General features: G+C 35.2%; 2 protein-coding genes, 1 long non-coding RNA gene and 1 pseudogene across 4 annotated transcripts in view; 3 read left to right on the top strand and 1 right to left on the bottom strand.

The window, feature by feature from the left end:
* Window positions 1-25,191, top strand: part of LOC143543483 (uncharacterized) — a 195,438-nt gene that overhangs the window by 147,180 nt on the left and 23,067 nt on the right. The window lies entirely within an intron of this gene.
* On the top strand, window positions 11,278-12,796 carry LOC143543475 (E3 ubiquitin-protein ligase PUB24-like). 2 transcript variants are annotated; one of them, XM_077035788.1, is made up of 2 exons: window positions 11,278-11,513; window positions 11,763-12,796. In XM_077035788.1, the coding sequence occupies exons 1-2, from the start codon at window positions 11,469-11,471 to the stop codon at window positions 12,723-12,725; spliced, it is 1,008 nt and encodes a 335-aa protein (XP_076891903.1). In that variant the 5' UTR covers window positions 11,278-11,468; the 3' UTR covers window positions 12,726-12,796. The 2 variants fall into 2 exon arrangements, with proteins under 2 accessions (XP_076891903.1, XP_076891902.1); XM_077035787.1 differs by having other exon boundaries at window positions 11,278-12,796.
* On the top strand, window positions 14,118-15,088 carry LOC143543498 (putative ribose-5-phosphate isomerase 3, chloroplastic pseudogene; annotated as a pseudogene).
* On the bottom strand, window positions 15,973-19,688 carry LOC143543474 (anthranilate synthase beta subunit 1, chloroplastic-like). The gene is made up of 8 exons (XM_077035786.1): window positions 19,526-19,688; window positions 17,622-17,904; window positions 17,469-17,539; window positions 17,358-17,395; window positions 17,163-17,273; window positions 16,525-16,624; window positions 16,313-16,448; window positions 15,973-16,213 (listed from the first exon to the last, which is right to left on the bottom strand). The coding sequence occupies exons 2-8, from the start codon at window positions 17,901-17,903 to the stop codon at window positions 16,109-16,111; spliced, it is 843 nt and encodes a 280-aa protein (XP_076891901.1). The 5' UTR covers window position 17,904; window positions 19,526-19,688; the 3' UTR covers window positions 15,973-16,108.

Below are 25,191 nucleotides of genomic sequence, written 5' to 3'. Positions count from 1 at the left end.
CAGAGAGAGCTTAACATCAATAAACGATTTAACGGCATCATAAAACACCTAAAAGTGTTCACTTTAAAAATAAAAAGTTGTTTTTTAATATGAAAGCAATACCGAATCTAGTGGTTTGAACCAAATCTTAAATTTTGTAATTTGATAGATTTATAAACCAAACTCCATGTGAACATAATCTATTTAGCTGCAAAACAAGTCACACAAACATGATTTATATTCTAGTTGAAGTTTCATAAACATTCATTTTATATTAGGTCAAACATAATAATAAAATAGCATAGGCAAATGATAAAATGCATCCATTGACCGGGGACATAAAAGTCATTTCACGATGTTGAATATGAGTCTTCGACAACAACATTTTTGGTTAAAAGTCAGTTTTACGGTTGGATTAGAATCCTATCTTATATATTTTACTATTTTATGACAATTATTATATTTATTTAATAAAAACGATGGTCTCTGTTTAGAATTTCATTAATTTATCTTTAGACCGGTAGTTGTGGGTTTTAACGAGGACGTCAAAGTAAACGTGGCATGTCCTTAACGTCGCACTTACTGCGCCGGATGTTAAGGCCCGGGTGGTAAAGGGCTTGTGGCTGGTTAACGGGGCTTTAACAAATAAATGGTGGGACATAGATGCTTTAACAAAGAAATGGTGGTGATTTATTGTTAGTTAAATCACAACGTGGCGTGTTAGCTAAAGTTACACTTCATACATAGAAATGACGTGACATTTTAACTAGCAAGTTTATAATCATCCACAACAAGTAGCCTTTGTGATTAACGATTAGAGTGTTTATAACTTTAAGTTATGTGAAAAAAATATATTTAAAAATTAAAGAATAGAAAAAGGTTTATTTAATTCTCAAATGATCCGTATTTTATACTTTTTAGCTTAGTAATTTAATGCAACCATGAAAGCGAATATTATCGTATCCCACAAGATTTGGCAAAATAAAACAATTGCGATTTTAATTGATTGTGCCACGTGATCAACCTAGTCATACTACATGACAATGGACCATGTCTAGTTTCTTCCTTAAAAGGTTTATTAAATAATAAGAAAAATGAAATAAAATACTATGCATGCATTTATATCGAAAGAAATAGTTTTCTTTAATATGAGTTTGGTTTGATCCAATATTTCTTTAGTAAAAAACTTGAACCGCTTATATAAGATCTGTAATTTATATAGGGTATGTTTGGCATGGAGCTTTTAGGAGTTAACGCTTTAAGCTTTTAAGAAAAAACCCATATTTAATAAAAAGTTTTGTTTGGTCGGAGTAGCTTCAAGCTTTTAGATAGGTAAAAAAAGCTCCATATTTGAACGCTAGTATTGGTAGCGTTTGAGAAAAAGCTAGCTACAAGCTTTTACATTTGAATTTACAAGTTTGACCCTTGAACTTATATCAACTTTTGTTAATTTATATAATAGTTACATATTCAACCCTTATTCAAAACTAACTACCCCAACGACTTTTTTAGGAGCTATAACTTTTTCACACGTTAAATTTTTTTTAAACAAATTATATCATAAAAACGAGCATTTTATTCTCTTTAATTTGAGTATGATATTGTTATATTTCTTTAACTTTAAAAAAATTAACATACTACGTGATTATCGGTTAGGATCGGTAAAAAGTCGAGTCAGGTGAGCTCGAGTCATGTGTAAGACCAAATTAGGAGTCGAGTCAGATGAACTTGAGTCATGTGTAAGACCAAATTAGGGTCAGAACGCGTCGATACAAAAAGGGTTAAATTAGTTCAATTCGTGTCGGTACGCTTTTGAGTCGAAAGGGGTCAGGTCAGAACATGTTTCAGCTAGTTTTGTTAAAATCTTCTGCTACTCTGCCTAACACCTAAATATTTAAAAAGCTACAGCTAACAACTACCAGCTTCCAGCCTTCAGCTTTCAGCTTCCAACCTTCAGCTTTCAGCTTACAGCTAACAGCTAGTTTTGCCAAACATACCCATAATCTAGTTAGTTTTCTTTTGTTTTAACAAAATAAAAATACAAAGATAATACGAGTTTTAACGTTATTTCTAAGTGTAATAATGTTACAATCGCGATAGACTCCAACGAAGACCAAGACAACATCATTTATATAATGAAACTTGTCTATGTCATCCTTGGTTATGTAGGACTATAAGTAATAAGAGCATGTATACCGAATATGACGACAAGCAAACACGAAACTTGAAACACCTTGGAAGATATTTGGTTTATGGGGTTATGTTTAAAAAATTTGCTGACACGTATAGTATCATGTGATACCCGACTTGATTACCGAAGCATACACATTCGATTACCCAAACGATACTACTAAACAATTTCTTTTTTTTTCTTTATTCTTGGATAATAGAGTAATATGCTAATTTGTTGCAAAAAAAATTTGTTACATGTTTGGTTTCTATGTTTAGTAACTTCAAATTTAATACCTGGTTGCTAATTTTTTTAAAAGAAGAAAAAAAAGAGAGAGGTTAGTTTATACAAGAAATTAAGAATAGATGAACTTTCAAGTCCAATTTCACAAAGCCCAAATAGCAAATACCAACTTCAGTTACCATGAGGGCCTGAATTGTGAGTTTTAAAGCCCAGTTTCTCAAAGCCCACAACAACATCGGTTGTTGAGGTGTACAAAGTTACAAACAAACCGGTTCTAGTTATGACCCAAGTTGTATGATTGACACCGGGTTAGGAACCCCTATGTTAAAACCGGTTTAGAACCGATTAAGACGAACTGAACCGGTAAAAAACCAGAACTTGGTTAGAACTAAACCAATCTTTTCTATTTGAAAATTGGTTTGGAACCATAACCAGTTTGTGCAAAAAATAGTTTTGACTTTTGTTGACACAAACAGGAAATAGTTTGAGAAAGAAGAAGAAAACAGGTTTTGTACATCTATAATCATCAGTTTGATTGACCCTAGGAACTTTTTGATTATAATAAAACATATGTTGTAATCTATTTTCCAAAATGTTTAACTCGTTCATTTTACCCTATCAAATAAGATACTTACCTAGGTTCATTTTAAATCCTAAACAAATAATCCATTAAAAAAACAATTACATTCAAAATTTTCAACAAGTTAGAACTACCTAGGGACTAGATTTGTTATTTAACTGGTGTTCTAAACTTCTAATTAAATAGGAAAATTGGTTTTATTGGTCTCAACTATTTTATTTTGGTCATTGCTGGTCCCAACTAACGAACTGGTCTGATGGTCCCAACTTTTAATGTATTTGTTCCTAGCGATCCGCAGCTAACAGAATCCTAACGCCGTTAGTTGCAGGTCGCAGGAAAAACGTTTTTGGCCGTGAAAGTCAATTTTTGCCAGAAAACACCACCTAAACACCGCGACCACCACCAATTGACTCACCGCCAACCAACCACCATCACTTAATCACCATCAACTGATTCTGACGTTGGTTCTAGGGTTCCGGCGACCTCAATAATTGAGGCTTTTACTATAAAAAGGTTCCTAAATGTACGATACAAATACAAAGTTACCATGATGTTTGAGACAAAATTGTCGAGTTTTCGGGAAAAAAATGTGTGTTTTCCGGCCAAAAACGTTTTTCGGGCGACCTGAAACTAACGACTTGAGAATTCTGTTAGTCGCGGACCGTTAGGAACAAATACGTTACAAGTTGGGACCGTCAGCAGCACTTCGTTAGTTGGGACCGGCAGTGACCAAAAAAGATAGTTGAAACCAATAAAAACCAATTTTCCAATTAAATATTATATATTATTCTTTTAATTAACATGTCTCGTATTATAATTTTTACAAAACTAAAAATATAATAATCAATACTCAATTAACACGTCAAAATCCCCGTTGTCACGGGTCTAAGTGGAGTAACAATGACTCCGGTGTTTAATGGGAAGTTTTTGACAACTTTAGTGAGGAAATCAAGATGTGAACAAACACACAAGAATAAATAATTCATGAATCAAACAAAAGTAATAACGCATAAAATTGTCCAAATATATGTACCACACTTTGTCCTTTTTATTTAAAGTTCTATTGAGCTTTAAAGTTTTAGATTCTTTTAGATGTGAACACTAGTATTGATAATTCATGTGATCAAATAAAAAGTAATAACGTATAAAATTGTTAAAAAGTGTGTAGCATAGTTTATCGTTTTGTTATAAATTCTATTGAGTATTATAGTTTTAGATTTGGGATATTGGTTTTTAATACTTCCAACTTTCCCTCATTGGTAGATAACACTCCCAACTTTCGATTTGTTATCCACCACTCCCAACTTTCACCCTATTTTCCTGCACCACTCCCCGTCTAAATGAACACTAACCTCGTTAATGTTTTGGACTAAAAATGTCATTCAAATTAGTTGAGGAGGTAAAACAGAAATTTTATTTTTAACACACAACCTCCATTTCCGGTGACATCGTTTTTCCGGCGACCTCGTTTTTTCCGAAAAATTTGAGTTTTCCGTCTATCTCGTCTTTCAGAACACCATATCCATCATTTCACCGAGCTTCATATATGAATTTGAGTTTTCCGGCGAGTTGCAGGTTTCCGGCGAACACCATATCCATCATTTCACCGCCCACCGCCCCAAAACCGCATCCCCCGCCCCCCGCCACCACCAGTGTCTCACCCAGCCACCTTCCTGGATCGTCTGCGTGCCAGAAAATCGAGTTGCAGGTTTCCGGCGAGCTCCATCTTCATCATATCTCCACAGGTGCACAATCTTCATGATCTCCATCATCTTTTTACACCTTTTAACCATCTCCATTTTCTGAAAAACAAGATAGCCGGAAAACTCAAATTTTCCGGAAAAAAAGAGGTCACCGGAAATAGAGCTTGTGTGTTAAAAATAAAATTTCTGTTTTACCCCCTCAACTAATTTGAATGACATTTTTAGTCCAAATATTAACGAGGTTAGTGCTCATTTAGGTGGGGAGTGGTACATGAAAATAGGGTGAAAGTTGGGAGTGGTGGGTGACAAATCGAAAGTTGGGAGTGTTATCTATCAATGAGGGAAAGTTGAGAGTATTAAAAACCAATATTCCTTTAGATTTTTATAACAAAGTGTATGTTTTGTATTTGTTTTTAATGCCAAATTGTTTGACACAAAATATATAAACAGAATTATAGTATTAGAGATTTAAGTTCGGTAGCTCTTTCTGATTGTATCTGACTTTACAATTTCTGTATTTTTACATGCACAATTGCATATTGTGGATATAACATTTATTTTTGGTTTAAATAAGCTAAAAATCATCTAAAGAATAAGTTTTAATCTGAATAGTTAATTATTGTTGATTTCTTTTACCAAGGACAAATTGCCTTTGACTCTTTGTTATCATATCAGGTAGTCAATGACCATAGGCCCGACACCCTGCTAGGCCCAAGTTTTTCTTTTCAAAAAGAATTATATATTTTTATGAAAAAAATATGCATAATCAATGTTTTAACACAATTACAAGACCATTAGCTTGGTCTAGTAGCAAAGAGGTATGACATCTAACCAAAAGGTTGTGGGTTCTAATCTTATTTAAGACATTTTTAAGTTTATTTTTATACAAAAGTTTTTTAAATAACTCAAATCATAACCAAGTAAACCCATTTAAAATAAAAATTGTTTAAACCTAATAAAATGTTTTTTTCACTTAAGGCCAAAAAAATTTTCGTCTTTCGCAAAGAAAAATTTCGCCTTCTCGAAGTCGGCCCTGCATATGATCACAATGTGTGGTTGCACTCTGCGGCATCCCATTCCTTGGTATGCAGATAAGTGTAGTTCAAACTTCAAAGTCACGAATGAATACTCAATAGGCGCTCCCTAAATACATGATATATAATATCACAAATCAACTTTCTAACATTGTAATATATTCATTTGGGAATTGGTGATTATGTTATTGATTGGTGTTAGTGGTTAACGGATAAATGTAATATATTCATGTGGAGAGCATTGTTGGATCGCTTGCCTATCAAGACGACATCAAGTAGAAGATATATTGACATTGGTAATACTTTATCTATTTTTTGAGGGGAGAGTGAGGAGATGGCGGATCATGTATTAACCGGATGTGGTTTTTCTATGGGGTTGTGGGAGGGGTATGTTAAGGTGGTATGGTTACTATTTATTTATTTTTTTGCTTAAAGATGTGGTGGAGACGCATAGGATGGATGGATGGATTATCTTCTTTGTGAAAGGAAATTATTATAGAATTTTTGACGATAAACGGTGCAATGTGATAGAGATTGTAGCATATGTGAAGGCGCTTCGTAATAGACACAAAAACAAAGATAGAGATTGAAAGTCTTAGTGTAATATGCATATGATGTGATGTAGTTTGGCGACCCCTTTTCTCCGTCTTGGAGATCGGGTGGTTTTCGCGTGTGCCTTATAACGTTCACCTTTCAAAAAGAAAAAAAGAAAGAAACTTTCTACTATATGGTGGGATATGTATGGAATTTGAAAGCTAAATGAAATACAACAAACACAAACAAAGTTGAGTTATTAAAGACACTTAATCGAGTTAAGTTTGCTTTTCACTTTTGACAGCTTTAACAAATTAAAAACTAATTATTGAAAGTGTTTTTTTTTAAATCATTAAAATTGTTATGTAAGCATATGTGTAACTATTGAAATTTTAGTTATCAATATAGATTTGTACGTGTCATAATTACTTGAACTAGATTGTTTGAAACAAATAAGTTTGAAAATGTAGTTTATCATAATTCAACTTAAACAAAACATTTTTTAGTCACTAGTTATATATTTTAAAGCTGTCCTTTATATTTTAAGTTGATAAACATTTTATTAAACAAAAATATAGAAAGATGGTGCATCTTAATTTATTACAAATAACGATGAACTTTTAAGAGTGATTAGAAGAATCATATAAATTATTAGAGAATATTAATGCGAACTACCAATTTGTGTCATTCACGATATTTTGTTTCCATTTGTAGTTCATGATTTTTTATTGAGTTTAAAGTTTATTTTTATTTAATCTCAATTATTTCATCTGATTTGTTTGGTGTGAATTTAGGAATGTTAGATATATGACCGTGTTCGTTAGTTGGCGTATATGGTTGCGGTACTCGTTTGACATTAGTCATCCGGTGAATAGAAACTACTGAACTAGCGATTAATCAGAATTAAAGGGACTATTTGGATTGTAATTTTTGTATGTATATTTTAAAAATTATATACATAGTATATGTACATATATAAAATTTTGAAAAATTACATCTAAAAGTTCACATAGTCACATAGATGCTTCAAAGTTCACATAGCATAGTTTAAGCATTATCAATTATACGCAAATATAACAAATCAATGGAAATATCAATAATTAGGGTTAAAAGGTTAAAACCAGCGTCCGATTGTCTTTCAAAATTAAAAAAAAGGGAAGAAAAGAAATTAAAAAAAAATCCGATTTGGGTCGTTTTTGCCGTCTACCGATTAACAGAACCGATTCGCTAAAAAATCATCAGCCTAGGATACCTAGCAATTAATCCTCACCTAGGCCCGATTTTTACAACACCGTTGTCGTGCCAAACCTTAAACGAATCTAAAGGATACAAACCTAAAATAACCGTGTTCTATAATATTGTAGAACACGGTTCACACACACACACAATATTTTTTTTAAAGGTCAACGAATTCTTTAATTGGAACTGACTTAATTCACCATGACGGGATACACTCCTATTTCGATATGAAAAAAAAAACCCTCACATTATGCCAACGCCCGTGGACATTCATCTGAAGGCACACCAGCGCGGTGAGGTAGAACCCATTAAGTTTAGTGATCCAACTAGCGAATGCCAGTGACTCGCCTAATTTCTCATGTCACCTGGTGCTGTCAAAACAAAATGATGAAGACATAAATCAAACCTAGTCATACGAAACATCAAGTCTCTCTTATCTCACATGTATATTATATTATAAATAGTTAGAAAGATAATAAAAATGTCTAAATCTATGTGTGGAGTCGTGGACTATGAAGTAAGATACAAGTAGGGGGAGTCTTATTTTCCAAGTCTCCGTATGGACCATATATACGACAAGACAAGACAAGACAATCCAATTTTTCAACCCTTTTGACCACCGAACTCTTGTTTGACTGGCAAGACAACATCATAGTCTTCCACTAAAATAGTAATATTAAAATCACTAATTTGAAATATAGATACGATAGAAAACAATTTTAGTACTAATGCATATTAGTGTTTAAGAAAGGTTAACGTACAAATGAAATTAACGTGCTAAACATGAAAATCAAATAGAATATTATATATATAAGTAGAGTAATTACATAATTACTCTACTTGTATATATAATTACTCTACTTGATTATCACATTTAACACGTTTATTTCATTTGTATTTAATCCAAACTCTTAGTGTCTATATATCTACGTTTTTGTTTTTCTCTAAAGTCTAAACTCTAAACATAAATCATGTTTTTAAAATTAAACTAGTGTCAGCATCTTGAACGATAAATACTTAAAAGAATGCGTTCATATCGTACTTAAGAATGAAACATAATATTGGAATATCCCTCTAAAAAGGAATAAGTTTTCCTAACAATAGTTTCAATATTAAATAATTTATAAAAGTTTAAAAATTATTTATAACTTTTTGATTAATTAAAACAACAAATGATTTGATTAGTTTTTATACAAAATAAAATAAAAAGTAATAAAAATATTTAACTATGTTTTATGCTTGGTCAGAGCTCATTATATTGTTTCTCTAATTTATGTATCTAACTTGGCCTATGATTATATCGGTCTTGTTTATATTTGTTACATGGTTTTGTCTTTCTATCACTTGTTGATGAACTAGAAAAAACAAAGCTTGACTCATTCGATTAGTTTATACATGGAAATGTTGAGACATCCATCGAATGCAGTTTCCCGTGATTGATTCTACGAATTTAGTTAGCTCTTAACACGATCAACATGTTGTTGGTTCATGCATTAACTACACGTCTTCTAACCATAAGTTCTCCAACTATGACACGTTGGAGCCCACCAAACGTGTTAGAGCTGCCTTGACCTTAACGAATAACGATTTATTCATGGTTGAACAATGTATTATACGTTCTTTGACCGTTCAATAAATATTTTTCTCGACTTTTCTCAAAACATTCACAATGAATGCTTTAGCTAACTATCTGGAACAAATATAGTTAACATTTATATCATATGTTTATAATTTTATTACATGCTATTCTCAAAATATGTGACTGCATTAATATTTATATCATATATTCATATTTTTCTTACATGGTATTTTCAAAATTTGTGATTGCATTAACATTTATATCATATGTTCATATTTTTATTACATGGTATTTTCACAATTTGTGATTGCATGCACACTATATATGTTGGATTTATATCATACAACTAGGTTAGTTACCCGTGTAGCACACGGATTAAAATAAATAAATTTTTTTAAATAATAACATAATGTAAAATACATAAAAGATGTATCACATATATAAAGTTAATATTATACGGTAAAAAAATTACACATTACCTAATTTGGAAATAAAAAGTTGTTAGAAATTCATAAATCATAAATTATTTCTTTGTTATTTTCTATATCAAAATTTAGTTGAAAATGCCTACTTTTTTAAACCAACTCGTGGACCAAAAGTCATTCTAATCTTAAATTGTTTTGGCATGAACAATGTTTGATACATTAATCGGTTAAAGAAACCCACCCGTTTCGTATTAATTACTTATAAAAATCTAATATTAATAACTAATACAATATATTTTATATGGAAAATTGGTTTTAAATACTCCCAACTATGTACTATTGGCAAATAACAGTCCAAACTTAACACTTTCCTGGTGGTGGTCCAAACTAAAGGTGTATTTGTTTCCGATGGTCCGCGACTAACGAAATGTTAACCCCGTTAGTCTGATTCATACGTGGTGCGCCCAGTTGTCAAAAAGTGATTACGTGGCAGCTTACATGGCATGTGGCTTTTTAAATTATATATAATTATATTAAAATACTATTTAACCCAACCCAGCCACCCGTCACCCCCCTTCTGCAACCAAAACTTCATCTCCGGCACTCCGTCGAGCCGCCACCACCACCTTCATTGTAAAGCATAATTACCTCAGGTTTTAATTTCTTAAACCCAAAACGAGTCGGATACGAGTTCATCGGAGGAGAAGGTGCAAAAGTATCAAAATTTTGAAGCCTATATGTTCGCGTTTCATACAAATACTACGACTAATCGAAGCTCCCCGGATTTACAAACCTAATTCAGATCTCAGATCCACGACGGAAAGCTACAACTCGATTTTCCGGTGACGTGGATTCGAAATTACGGTGATTGATTGTAGATCTAAGAGAAAGAGAAAGAGAAAGAGAGAGGGACTCTTGTGAATCGAAAGGGATAAAGCGTCTAGGGTTCCGCCCAACGTATGGTGGCTCAACGGTAGCCGGCATTAGCGGTAGAAGGGCTAAGACGACTGACAATGGTAGTTAGATAGGTGGACCACTAATACCTGAACCACCTGAACTTTCCCATGGGGTTAACTTTGGCCGGAAAAATTAAGTAATGGTGGTGGACAGGTGGTGGGTTGAAGACAAAGATGGTGGTGGTTGTGTGTTGAATATGGTGTACGGGATAATGGGAGATGAAGTGGTGGTTAAATAATCTTTTAATATATTATATAATATATTTATAAATAATATTAACAGTCACGTGCCATGTAAGCTGACACATAAGCATTTTTGACAACTAAGCGTGCCACGTAAGCATCGGACTGACGGAGTTAACATTTCGTTAGTCGCGGACCACTGGAAACAAATATCTCTTTAGTTGGGACCGCCACCAGCCAAGTGTTAAGTTGAGACTGTTATTTGCCAATAGAACATAGTTGGGAGTATTTAAAAACAATTTTCCATTTTATATTAAACAAATTAACATATTTATGATGGTATTAATTTTTTTAAATTAAGATGGAATTATTAAAAATTGAAAATAAAATATTAAAATGGAAAATGTATTTAATATGAGAGAGAGGAGGGAATATTTTGTAAGGATTAACATACTGATTACATGTGGCATAAGTAAACATTTATTTATTAATTAATATAGATTTTAACATCTTTAGTGAATAATAATAATATCCTACTTGTGGATTGATATTAAGTTATTAACAATACTAGCTTTATTGCATTCACCAATGGGCACACTATATATGTATTCTAACCTTATATATTGCACACACTATTAATATAAGTGGGACAAAGACGGATAGTGAAGTTTCAAATTGTACATTGGCCCATTGGTAAGAGATTGCGGCTATAATTTGAACGTGTGGGTCTCTTCTACTTCTAAAGTTGTTATTACATACAAAGACTTTGATTCATTAACCAATCCAAATCCATATCACTCCAACAATCATTTTCTTGGTCATATCTTGTACCAAACAAAACAAATGGATGAATATGAATATGATCAATATGATGAATATGATCATGAAGTCCCACATCACTTCATATGCCCAATCTCCCTACAAATCATGAACGATCCGGTAATCGTCGCCACGGGCATCACCTACGACCGAGACAACATCCAACGGTGGCAATTACACAACCAAAACAACACATGTCCGGTCACAAACCAACCACTTCCCATAACCACTGACTTCACACCTAATCACACCCTCCGTCGTCTCATCCAATCGTGGCGTGTTTCGGGTCAAGTTCATGCGAGCCAACCTTCGTCCGAGGTTAAGGTAATTTCCATTAACCTAATCAAGAACCTTAATCTTTCAGAAATGAAAGTTTCATCACTTAAAAATTTACAAAGTCTCGCTTCCGAAAGTGAGCATATTAGGGTTTTGTTGAAAGAAGTTGGTGTTGTTAAAGCTATGATTAATGTAGTTGTTTCATGTTATTTAAACAACACAATTGTTGGTTTAGAAGAAGCCCTTAATGTGCTTCATCTTGTTCGGTTTACACATGATGATACGAAATCGATTGTTTCAAAACATGATAGGATCATACATTCCTTAACATGGGTTTTGGATCTTGATTTGTTTGATGAAGAACCAAACACAAGGTCCATGAAACTACATGCAATAGTTTTACTAAAAGATATTATACACAACGCAGAATCGCTTATTCTTGAGAGATTAAACCGGGATTTCTTCAAATCGATAGTACTCGTTCTTCAAAATCGAGAAATTAACAATCTTGAACATGGAATCAAGGAGGTTTTGCATGTGATGCTTACCACATGCACATGGCCAAGAAACTGCTCAATGATGGTTGATTCGGGTGTGGTTTTCGAGCTTGTTGAGATTGAACTTGGGTCACCCGAAAAGGGGGTTACCGAGTTAATAATGGGAGTGTTGTTTCACTTATGTTCTTCGGCCGATGGGCGAGCTCAACTTCTTGGTCACGCGGCTGGATTAGCCGTGATCACGAAGAGATTAACGAAAGTGTCTCAAAAGGTCGACGAGAGAGCGTTGATGATCATTTCGTTGATATCGAAATATTCGGGGACCTATGGGGTGCTTAAGGAGATGATGAGAGTTGGAACAGTTGAGAAGCTATGTATGGTGCTTCAAGTAAATGGTGTACATTCATACTCAAGGGAAAAGGCTAGAGAGATCCTTAAAAGACACTCAAATGTGTGGAAAGACTCTCCTTGTTTAGATGTTACTCTTCTAACAAGGTATCCTAGTTAAGTTAATTAGATCCTATATATAAGTTTTGGTCGGTCATTAAACACATCAATTGTAATTGGTTTTATTTATATACTTGTTTTCACAATAATTTAATTTGATATTATATAGTAAATCAATGAAAACAACACAAGAAATTGAGTAGCAATAATTGATAAATGAAGGAAAAGATGAGTAAAGCTACTTTCTCTATTTGTTACTCTAGAAAAAAAGGCCACGCCTGATTTTCCAATGAGTGGATATCATGTTTTTGAAGACTTTTTAAGATTTTTCATCATTGATCAAAATGCTTGTACCATGGATTTTAAATGCTAAAGTAATTGTTTCCAAAACTAGGGCATTATGGTGGACGTAATAGTTCTTGAATTATTATTTATAGTAGTAGTTATTAGGGTGGACGGAGTGGTCTCGGGGGTGAGATTGGGGTAGATTTGGTATCGACGGGAAAACCACCTAGACCATTTTGGTACCGAGTCAAAACCTTCCCGATCTTTTAGGCAACCCCTATATCTTTGAGGATTAAAGAAGAAATGTAAGATGAATGATGGATCTTGCGATGACATCTTTTATGAAGTGTTGTTCGCGTGTGTTTTTATTTACCTCATACAACATGCTAAAGTGTTATGAGTTGTTCAAAAACATTTGGTGAACAAAAAGTAAGGGTGTCAATTCTTGACACGGCCCAAACCCGACACGAAAAAAACAGGTTTTGGGTCAACTAACATGACCCATTTAAAAAACGCGCCGGGTTCGGGTTGACATGTATAAAAACAGGTTGACCCTGTTAACCCGTTTAGTTTTAGATTTCTTAAAATGTTTTGGAGAACTTAATTACTTTTCATTCACCATATTGTCTTTTTAGGTCTCTCTTAAATTCTAATTTTCATAAATAACAGTTTTAAATATTCAACTAGAATTTCACTACCCAAGATGCATTTATTTTGTCCATTCACCAATATGCATTAAATATCGTCAAATCTATCTATATCTAAATCGACTCATGCTTAAATTTCATTTGAATAGTGCAATATATGCTTTTGATTTTATTATAATTTGTATGTCTAATTATATAAAATAACTTCTTTAAAAAAATATGGGTTAAACGGGTCGTGTTCGGATCGACTCGAATTTATGTGTCTGCGGGTTAAGGTTGACACATTTGACACGAATAATAATATGAGTCGGATTCAGGTTGCACATTTCAACCCACCAACCCGACACGTCTAGAAAAACCAAAGTTTAGTCCCCAAATTGAAAATCCAATTCTTGAAACCAAAAAGCCTCATCCTTTCAAACCAAACCCAACCAAGCTTTCCTTGCAACACAAACATTCAATCATAGGATAAAGTGATCACATACAAGATCCACTTGTCAGTGTAACCAACCCACCACCACCACAACATGTCTTCCCTTACCCTCCATTTCCAACCACCGTCCACCACCCTCTTCCACCGCCACCACCACCACCACCCGTTTCCACCGCCACGTCACCATCAAATCCTCCTCCACCCAAATCCAACCCTTAACCCAAGACGACCTCAAAAAACTCGCCGCCGACAAAGCCGTGGAATACGTCAAGTCCGGCATGGTCCTCGGCCTCGGCACCGGCTCCACCGCCGCCTTCGTAGTCTCCAAAATCGGCCAACTTTTATCCTCTGGCGAGTTAACAAACATTATAGGCATACCCACTTCAAAACGGACACAAGAACAAGCCGCTTCCCTCGGTATCCCATTATCCGTATTAGACGACCACCCAAAGATCGACCTCGCTATCGACGGTGCGGACGAGGTCGACCCGGACCTTAACTTGGTCAAAGGCCGCGGAGGCGCCCTCCTGAGGGAGAAAATGGTGGAGGCCGCCTCCGAGGCCTTTGTGGTGGTCGTCGATGACTCGAAACTAGTTTCGGGCCCCGGGGGAAGCGGCCTGGCAATGCCGGTTGAAGTGGTGCAGTTTTGTTGGAAGTATAATTTGGTTAGGCTTCAGGAGTTGTTTGCGAGTGAAGGGTGTGATGCGAAATTGAGATTGAGTGATGATGAGAAGCCTTATGTGACTGATAATAGTAATTATATTGTGGATTTGTATTTTAAGACGCCGATTAAGGATGCGTGGGCAGCCGGGAAGGAGATTTCGGCGTTTGAAGGAGTGGTGGAGCATGGGTTGTTTTTGGATATGGCGACGGCGGTTATTATTGCCGGAAAAGATGGTGTTAGTGTCAAGAGCAAGTGACTGAAAGATATTGGTTTGATCATATAATGTTGAGGTGTTAATCTTGCCATTGTATATTCGAATTTATGTTGATTCAAGTTATAAGTGTAAATCATGTAAATTGTATCGAGTTGGTTGGCTAAATCGTTGAATTCAAACACGACTGATGCAGCGTACTAATAGTAAACGAAGGCTAATCACGTTGATTCTTTGAATACCCGTGATGATCCTTCCCCAAACCCTCAAATTCGACCCCAAAAGGCAGGAATTTGAAAAGTCAATTAATTTTTATTAAAAACTGATCAGTGATCAGTCAGGAGGTAACTCAGCATATTAATAAAACATCCAAAATTGGTTTGGGCCAACAAAAATAACCACATGCCAAACAACAGCTCAAAAGAAAACCCAAAAACTAGACAAGAAATATAAGTGGCTTAAAAGTCTACTTAGAAGGCTTATTTTGGAAAAATAAATGGGATAACCCGCCTACGACGTGGCCCACGTTCCAACGGTCATTTTGGCTGGTAGCACGCTTAAAACGGAGGTCCATAGCTTAAGTTATGTCCATTTTCGTGCAGTACCTCTGGAAGCGTGATCTTAGGCCTCCAGAAACATCATTGCCCGATTTTCCACACTTGGGCACACATCAACGACCCAAGCACAGTATTAAAGACATTGATCGTTTAATCCTAAGTAGATTTGAAATCATGTCATCTGAACATGACATGTTATAATTCATTGGTCTAAATTAGTCAAAAGAATTGAAAAGCTTAATTCTCTAATTCTACCGATTATGAATTAAGGGTGTTGCAAACAGGTTGGCTGGTAAACGTGTTTAGTTAAATGGGTTGACAGGTCTATCTGTTTAATTACATGTGTTAAACAAGTCAACTCAAACATGACCAGTTAATGACATAATTCAACGTGTTAAATATGTCAACTTGAATGCGACTCAAATTATGAAAAGTGCAGGCCATAAAATGATAAAACCTAATTATCTTTTATGTATGTGTTTCAGATCATGTTAGAAATTATGACCACTAATTTCATTTTGCATTTTGATTTTAAAACATAATGTACTACATTAAGTTGATTCATAATAACCAAAACTACAAAATATAATCAACCAAAAAGGAAGCCTTCAAATAAATATACTGATCTGTAGCAGCTGTTGATCAATTTAAGGAACAGAAGCAGCTTCCTTGCTTTCGATTAGTTTAATGAAGTTGGCAACGATTGTCTTGCCTTCGGTAGTTATAATACTCTCCGGATGAAACTGCACACCCTGCAGTCGAAACAACATAATATTAACATTCCACTTTTTTATTAGAAATAAAAAAAATAATTCCAAATTGACCACTTGTGTGATTTGAGTTAACCAAACCTGCAAATGTCGATGCACTTTATGACGAGCAGCCATTACAAGCCCATCCTCAGTCCACGCTGTAATTTCAAGTTCGTTATCAGGAAACGTTTCCTTCTCGATCACAAGGCTATGATATCTACCAACTGTAAACGGGCTGGAAAAGAAACACAAAACAATAATAAGATTACATGGGATCCACCAGTACTCTGCTAGCCAATGAAATGACATACTTTGATATGCCGGTAAACAAACCGTCTTCCCCGCCCTCGTCATGATAAACGAGTGAACTTTTCCCATGCATAACACCATAAGGCGACCGCACAATTTTCCCTACAAAAAGTTATTAACTTGTGTTTTAATATCATACAGATAATTTCATATATACCCTAGAAACTTGAAAATCATTATATATACCCTTGCAACACTAAAAAGATCATATATGCCCTTACAAAGTGGTTAAAATTTCAAATATACCAAAGTCTTAAAAACAATTTAGCAAATGACCATTTTACCCATCTTTAACTTCATTTTTTTTATCCACCCAAATGCAAGAGTTTTCTCAAAATATTGGATTGTGATTATATCTAGTTTGATTATCCGATTCGAACATACAGATTCAACAATTATCTGCAATCGAGATAACAAAAGTGGATAGATGACAGTTTGGTTTGCTTACTTATCGTCGATGTCAAACAAAATTCATGCAAACAATAGAGTTAAAACAAATATAACGAAAAGGGGTAAAATGAGCATATAACTATCTACGATATTTTTAGTTTTGGTTGGGTATATATGAAAATTTTCAACTTTGTAATGATATATATGTTTTTAATCCTTAAAAAATGTATCAAACTGATAATAAAATTACCTCCAAATGCTTCACCGATGCACTGTAATCCCATGCATACACCAAACAAAGGTACCTCGGGTCCAAGTTCCAGTACGGTTTGTAATGATATTCCAGAATCTTGTGGTGCACCTATAAACATACAATGCGCAGTAGATTAATATTAATATTATGACACGGTAATATTATAACAAAAGTGGAATGATAATGTGTTACCTGGTCCAGGTGATATAAGAATGCCTCGTGGATTTTTCCTGTAAAACATAATATTAGATATCAAATTAAAAAGTTAGACTATGAACACATGAAAGTTATAAAAGTAATTACTTTCTTAATTCATCAACGGTAAGTTCATCGTTCCTGTAGACCTCAAAGTTGCACCCGAGCTCTCCCATATACTACAACATATAAATATTTAATAACATTAATATTAACATAAGTTTGTAAAAATTAACAAATAGAGTAAAGAATAAGGGGAACCTGGCAGAGGTTATAAGTGAAGCTGTCATAATTGTCAATAACAACTATGGGACTGTTGTTCTTGCTCACGACACCAATCGAGTTCAAAGATGAATTTTCACCAACTGCATGGCATAGTCTTGGAAAAACTTTAGCTTCCTTTGAACCTGCACTGCGTATGGTAGCATTATTTACAGAAAGGAATTGAGGGGCCCGGTTGAGGTATTGAGTGTTCTGAGGTAGCAATGAAGATCGGACTTGAATCGGTGAGTTTTGAGACAATGAAGAAGCCACCATCATCATTCTGCAAGTTTAAATGTCAACCATTTGACAAAGTGTCTCTTATGTGTAATTTAAAACCTATCATGTCATTACAGTAATCAATTGTTATGTGTTTAATCATTTATTGTCAATGTTGTAAAAATCACAATTAGTCACCGATTTTAGGCACATTGATTTTAAAAATTAACATCCAAACGATTACAAGGAAATGGCAGGTGAGCAGGCAAAAAGCTACTAATCAGCATGTCACCGATTAATCTGCAATTAATCGCTAATCGGTATGCTACCAATTCGATTTCGCTGACCAACAAATCAGTAGTCAGCAAATCCGGTCAAAATCGTCCAGAACCAGTTAGATTTGGGTCAAAATCAGTCAAAATCTTTAGAGTGTTAAAAAATTAAACTTATTTGAAAAATTATGTATAAAGTTTAAAAAATTTGTATACACACGTAAAATTTTTAAAAAAACTACAAATAACATTCAAATCCGATCAACCCCTACTAATCACTAGTTAGCACCCCACCGCCAGACTAGCGCCTAATGAGTTGTACAACACTAACACAAAATATGCTATTCATCTCACAGCTAGGGTTTCAAATGGCTATTAAATTATTCATTATTTAATGCACTTTCGGATAGCAGGCAAAAAGCTGCAACACAACCCCTTTTTGTATAGCAAACCCGATCATACTAATCGGTATGCCACCGATTAATCTGCAATTAATCACTAATCGGTATGCTACCCATTCGGTTTCACTTAACCGGACCAACACATCAAGAGTCAGTCAAATCCAGTCAAAATCGTCCCAAACCAGTTAAATTTGGGTCAAAATCGGTCAAAATCTTTAGAGTGTTTAAAAAATTAAACTTATTTGAAAAATTATATATAAAGTTTTGAAACTTTTTTGTGGGTCAAAATCGGTCAAAATCTTAGGGTGCTAAAAAATTAAACTTATTTGAAAAATTATATATAAAGTTTTGAAACTTTTTTGTGGATCAAAATCGGTCAAAATTTTAGGGTGCTTAAAAAATTAAACTTATTTGAAAAATTATATATAAAGTTTTGAAACTTTTTTGTGGGTCAAAATCAGTCAAAATCTTAGAGTGTTTAAAAAATTAAACTTATTTGAAAAATTACATATAAAATTTTGAAACTTTTTGTATATACACATAAAAAACTTTTTTTAAAAATTACAAATTAACATTAAAATCCGATTAACCCTATTAATCGGTAGTAAGTACCCCACCGCCATACTAACGCCTAACGAGTAAAGAGTTCTACAACACTAATACATAATATGCTATTCATCTCACAGCTAGGGTTTCAAACAGCTATTCAGCTATTCATTACTTAAAATACACAAAATAATAAAATCACAAATTAACTCACTAACATACTAATTCAAAACAGTCCATAAACTAATAAAAACCTAATTTAACTCTGCACAACAATTCAAACAAACTCACAAAACCCTAACTATCAACAATCAGCGATTAAATACGTATACGTATACTAATTACGATTCAATAATAAGTAAACTGTAAACAAATGACATGTAATTGATTGAACACGTGATTATTATATAATAATAATAATAATTGGTTAAGCTAATGATATAGAATAATAATAATAAGATGTAACCTTGAGTTGCAATGGCAGATTGAAGCTCTGTTGTTCGATGAAAATGATGAAGGTGTATGTACAGAATTTGCTTATTTATTAATAAGTGGGTACACAATCCGATTTGTTTCACACTTTCAGGCTATTAAATGTTTTCAACAAAATAACGGTTTTACTTTAAATAGTTTTGAAGTTATTATATTGCCGTATTTGCTTAACGTTTTATTTATACAAGGGAAATAAATTCAAATTAGCGAAAATGTATCAAAAGCTGTGAAAACCATATAATACACGTGTACATAATGATTTGATAGTGATGAATAAGACGGTTTTGTAATTGTTACGCTTTCTATTTTCGATGCTCTGATTGTCTTATATGAATTATGCGGTATATAAAATTCGTTGTTATTGTGTGTATGGTATTGTCACACGCTTACACTTAAAAACGAAAATCTCAAATTTATATAACTGTGGATGTGGGCTTAATTTATTAATCTTGGATCACTTTATTAATAAAAACCTACGAACCAGTTTTATATTTTTAACTTTCTACATTAATATTATATTTATTTCGTTTATAGTAATTCTTCTCATGGCAAGGATTGGATCCCACATCCCTTACGGTGTGATGGTAAAGATGTTAATGTTACTCAGTAAAAATATTATTTGAACCTTTAAAAAAAAAAAGGCTTAAAGTTGAGAATAAAAAATTAAATGTTAAGAAAAAAAAAGTAATGATTGGTTACTTTTCAAGTAATGAAAGAGTGTAAATGGAAAGATTTTACATATGAGGCTAGGGGTGTGGGGGGCTTTAATGGGAGCTTTAACGGGGGCTCCAACCAATAATATTATGACGTGTGGCAGAGAGAGAAACTGGACAAGGGGGTGTTGGAGCCCCGTTGGAGCCCCTGGCCCTGGTGTGGAGGGGCTCCAGCGAATTTTTTTTTTATTTTTTATAAATATATTCAAACAACGTATTATTAAAAAAACTCATAAATTATTAAAAAAAACACACATTAATAAAAAAAACACATTAATATCTAAAAATAAAATAAAAACTAAGGTTAAAGAGCTAAATTAGGAGAAAATCAAATTCAAATTGATAAATTAAGGTTAAAGAGCTAAATTAGGAGAAAATCAAATTCAAATTGATAAATTAGGATTAAAGAGCTGAATTAGGGGGAAATCAAATTGATTGATTAAAGTTAAAGAGCTAAATTAAGGAGAAATAAATTGATAAATGATGGTAAAAGAGCTAATTTAGGGATAATCAAATTGATGAATTAGGGTTAAAAAGCTATACTAAGAATAAAAATCAAATTGAAAAATTAGGGTTATAGTTCTAAATTGGGATTAAACTGCTAAATTAAGAGAAAATCATATTGATAGCTTGCACATTGGATTTCAATAAACAAAAACACAAATCAAACTTAATAACAATAATAATAAAATAATAATAATAATAATAATAATAATAATAATAATAATAATAATAATAATAATAATAATACAACGAACATTCACGAAGTCGCAACGAAAACCTAAAAAAATCCCTAATCAAATCACCAAAACCACCACATATTCATGAAATTAGACCTAATTTCATATCAGATAGAAAAAAATAGCAAAAAAACCGAACGAAATAGTTCAATTGAAAGAGGAACTCACGGAAACCCTAATAACCGTCGAATTCGCTTGATTGAATCACTTGGCTGAGTTGTTGGTGCTTGTTTGATGAGAATGAATGAGCGAATAATAATATTAATATATATATATATAAGCTGAGAGATTGAATGGCCGTTACGATTCCGGTGACGGTTGAAGAGCAACCTCCGGTTTAATGCTCCGGCGATAAGTTACGGCCCAAGCGATTGGTTTGGTGTTTCGGTTTTCTGAACCATGGTTTGGAGTTATTTTATATACCCGCACCGTGTTGATGCTTTGGGTGAGTGACGATATACGCATTTTATTACGTTATATATTTTGAAAGCCCACTCGCAATATTCAAAGATCCTAGGCCCATTGTACGTGTGCACAAAATACCCGGTTCCGACCCGACCGGTGTATCTTACTCGCAAAGCCGGCTCTGAGAATTCGCATGCTCTAGCCGAGATGAAAAAATAATGTCTTTTAAGCATTAACGTGTTAAATAATGTAAACACATTTTTATACGCTAATTAAAGTGGTAATAATAAAAATAACAATTAACAAAAAAACATGATATTATAATGAGTTTATGACATACTGAAGAGGCTAATAACTAACCGAGGTTTTATGAAGCTCTTCTAACATTATTGATAGCAAATTGATGAATCAACTCTTCGCAATTTATGACAACTTGATATTCCATTCTCTAAACCTATCATTGCCAACCCGCTAAGTCTTTCTTAGGAATTGTGGATCGTACATAAGATTTCAATAACTGCAGTTTCGAAAAACTCCTTTACGCGGATGCTACCGTGACTGCTGGTGTTCGAAGTCGACTTTGTTGTTATTCCGCCTATTCGTTCTTGTTTGTATTTAGTTAACTTTTATTAATTAATTAAAAGTAAAATGGACATTTTTCAATTTTTAATGGGTCTACATATTTTTTGGTAATTAAAAAAAGTGATCTAAAATGTATGTGAGTATTATAAAATGGTGGGATTATGAGCGTTCAGGTATTTTATATATATAACATCGGAAATTTTCAAAAAAAAAAACACTTTTCGCTAAACGATTCACTGAACGTTCAGTCCATTTACCAGCCTACAACAAACTACATGTTTTACTACTAAACAAATTTCCATTATTACTAGCCACCTCCTCTATAAATTTGCTTGGTTGCAACAATCGTTTGATAATTTATTAGTTGTTGGTGTAATATTCCCCCCCCCCCTCCCCATATACACAATTTCCGTTGAGAATTGCTCGTCATGCATAAGAATATAAGTGTGTCAAAATAAAAAGAAGTGTCATTGAAGAAACACTAAGTAACCCCGGGCAGATTATAGGTAATCTGGGGGCCAGGTAATGTTTCCCACGAAGGTTAGGTCCAGCAGAGTAAGTTGTACTTCAGGGAACCTGCAAAACAGACACCGTAAGCTCGTCACTGAGAAGGGGGGGTTCCTCCTTGTGACCACCCTCCGGCGTGAGAATCAGTCTATATTGCTCTTTGAATATAAAAGTATATGAATACTATAAGAGCAGTTATCAAGTAAGTTATACGAGATTGTAGATGATCTTACCATTCCAAGATATTGGAGTATTTATAGCCGAAGGTAGGTTTTCTAGAAGGTACAGCCGGCTGAATAGTATTCCTGTTCAACCAACAGTGGATTACGCACAGGCCATACTGGTTGGTGGGTAGGTTACAGCCAACAGTAATAAAGTCGGCTGCACTATTCCACCAACTGTAGACCATGCACGTCCCACTGACTGTGGATTGTACGCAGGCCATGCTGGTTGGTGAATAGGTTACGGCCAACAGTAATACTATTCCACCAACTGTAGGCTGCGCCTGCTCCACAGTGAGGGTTGGTGAGTAGGCAGCGGCTAATAGTGACAAACAGTACTAGAGGGTGCTCCTCCTCGCACTGTTGTCGGTGAGCTGTCACCCTGTGATTGGCTCATGGGCTGTTCTGGTCAGATCGTCTGTCCTATCCATACCTTGGTAGGTATGGTACAAAAGATCTTTCAGAATCAGACTGGCTCATTTGGGCGGGATTGTTCCCGCCTTGCTCATGCCTTCACGTGACTGCTGAAGTAGCTAGTCTTGTACGTGTAGCCCTGCTGTCTGCGGGTAGCCTTCCCTGATGGCTTGTATCCGCAACTGCGGGAACAGGCGGGGTACTTCACCATTGGGAGGCTTTCCCTGCGTGTACAGCTTGCGTACTGCGCGTAAGATTCTATGAGCATGGTGGGTCCTGCGGGAGCAGATGGCCTTTGCGCAGACAACCCTGTTCAAGGTGAGTCTTGCGGGACCAACTGGTCTCTGCTGGGACCTACCTCTTCAAGTCCCCCCAGTCCAATGTTCTTCTCATGCGTGTTTAATAAAGTGAGGTGAACTTTTGGACTTAAGGAAAGGGTTTTGAAAAGGGTTTTGTAAGGTTTTCCATGGGAAGTCCTTGTCACTTGCAGAAATGCCCGAGTTTCCTGCTTGGTCTTTGGGTATGATGCGGGTAGGTCTGTAACCTCCTCGCAAGTCAGGAGCATTGAGTCCCAGTTGTATGTATTTTCCATGAGGTTTTGGTAGTTTCGAACATAGTGATCAATTATGTTAAGACCACCAATTCCATCTTGGAGCTTCAAACAACGTAGTTCTCGACGCTCCCGCTATGCGGGGATGTTATTTCCGTTTCCGCAAGCATTGCCCAGAAGATCCTTCTTGGTTTCAATTCCCAGCGGAGCGCTAGGTATGTGAAGGGTTTTGCCTTAACACTGTACCTGCGCTCGTCTTACGGTTACTTTACTTCCAAGGTATTCCTGGCGTCAATTCCCTGCGGGTGCTAGGTATGTGAAGGATTTTGCCTTTACACTGTACCCGCACCCGTCTTATAGTTACTTGGTTGCCGAGGAATACTTGGCTTCAATTCCCTGCGGGTGCTAGGTATGTGAAGGGTTTCGCCTTAACACTGTACCCGCATCCGTCTTATGGTTACTTGTTTGCCAAGGTTTTCTTGGCTTCAATTCCCTGCGGGTGCTAGGTGTGTGAAGGGTTTCGCCTTAACACTGTACCCGCATCCGTCTTACGGTTACTTGTTTGCCAAGGTAAGGGGGGATTTTCCCGCTTACTTTTTAATATTTTCGAATTTTGAATTTTGAAATTCGAAGAGTTGGTGAAAAGATAAGAACAGTCCAAACCTCTGAAACGTCGCGCGACAGTTTCTTCTGACTGTGTCAGGACGTGCAGGAAGTTATGGTGACGTGACAGAACATGGTCATTCCAGTCGCTTTTTCAGGCGCGTGGGCGTGATTTTTCTGGCGCGTGGCCGCGAAATTACTGGCACACGTCCTTTCAACAGCTGTTGCCAGCCTGCTTTTTGCCACGTGTCATAGTTTCGTTGCACCTTTGATTTCTCTCTCCTCCGCATTAAATTCACCGCATTAATTGCGATTACTATATAAAGGGGAAGAGAGTTATCTGTAATTCACACTTTCACCTTTCTTCTTCTTCTCAAGTAATTTCCGGCAAATTTTTCTGTTCAGTAAAGCCTTACTCTGAAATCTTTTTCTTTTTTCCACCATGTCTTCTCATGATACTGATGATCAGAAGACTGCTGGCGAATGCCAGTGTTCTCTTCCTGTCGATCTGTACCAGTATATCGTCAGGAAGTTCATGCTCGAGTCTCTCGAGCCTGAGTTTCCTGAACCCCACCATACTGTGTACGATGCCCCTAGTGGCAAGATCGGGGTTTATGCTGCATTCTTTGTCTACGGAAACCTTAGGTTTCCGTTGACAAAGTTTGTGTACCGTGTCCTGGAGAGGCACGGTGTGCACCTGACAGAGGTGCACCCCATGGCCATTGCCAAGGTCCGGCACTTTGAGTGGGTGTGCCGGATACTGGGCCTTGAGCCCTTTGTTGACCGTCTGATGACCTTCTACACTTGGAGGTGCATCCAGGGGTGGTACACTCTTACAACCCGTATAAAGGGTTTAAAGATTTGTACCACCGAGCGGAGTCTTCGCTCATGGAGAAGAGAGTTCT

The sequence above is a fragment of the Bidens hawaiensis genome, unplaced genomic scaffold (genome assembly GCF_021521415.1).
Source record: "Bidens hawaiensis isolate Kalapana, Puna unplaced genomic scaffold, B.hawaiensis_p1.1 tig00013123_1, whole genome shotgun sequence".
NCBI classification, from domain to species: Eukaryota; Viridiplantae; Streptophyta; class Magnoliopsida; order Asterales; family Asteraceae; genus Bidens; species Bidens hawaiensis.
Note: the sequence above shows the minus strand (reverse complement) of the source record. Positions and strands in the feature narration are given on the sequence as shown.

Excerpts from the sequence above, each read along its gene's own strand:
- LOC143543475 (XM_077035787.1), top strand. The coding sequence starts at position 11,469 with ATGGATGAATATGAATATGATCAATATGATGAATATGATCATGAAGTC.
- LOC143543474 (XM_077035786.1), bottom strand. The coding sequence starts at position 17,903 with ATGATGATGGTGGCTTCTTCATTGTCTCAAAACTCACCGATTCAAGTC. Across the intron at positions 17,274-17,357 it reads TCTTATATCACCTGGACCAG|GTGCACCACAAGATTCTGGA; the intron begins GTAACACATTAT and ends GTATGTTTATAG. Across the intron at positions 16,625-17,162 it reads CATCGGTGAAGCATTTGGAG|GGAAAATTGTGCGGTCGCCT; the intron begins GTAATTTTATTA and ends AACTTTTTGTAG.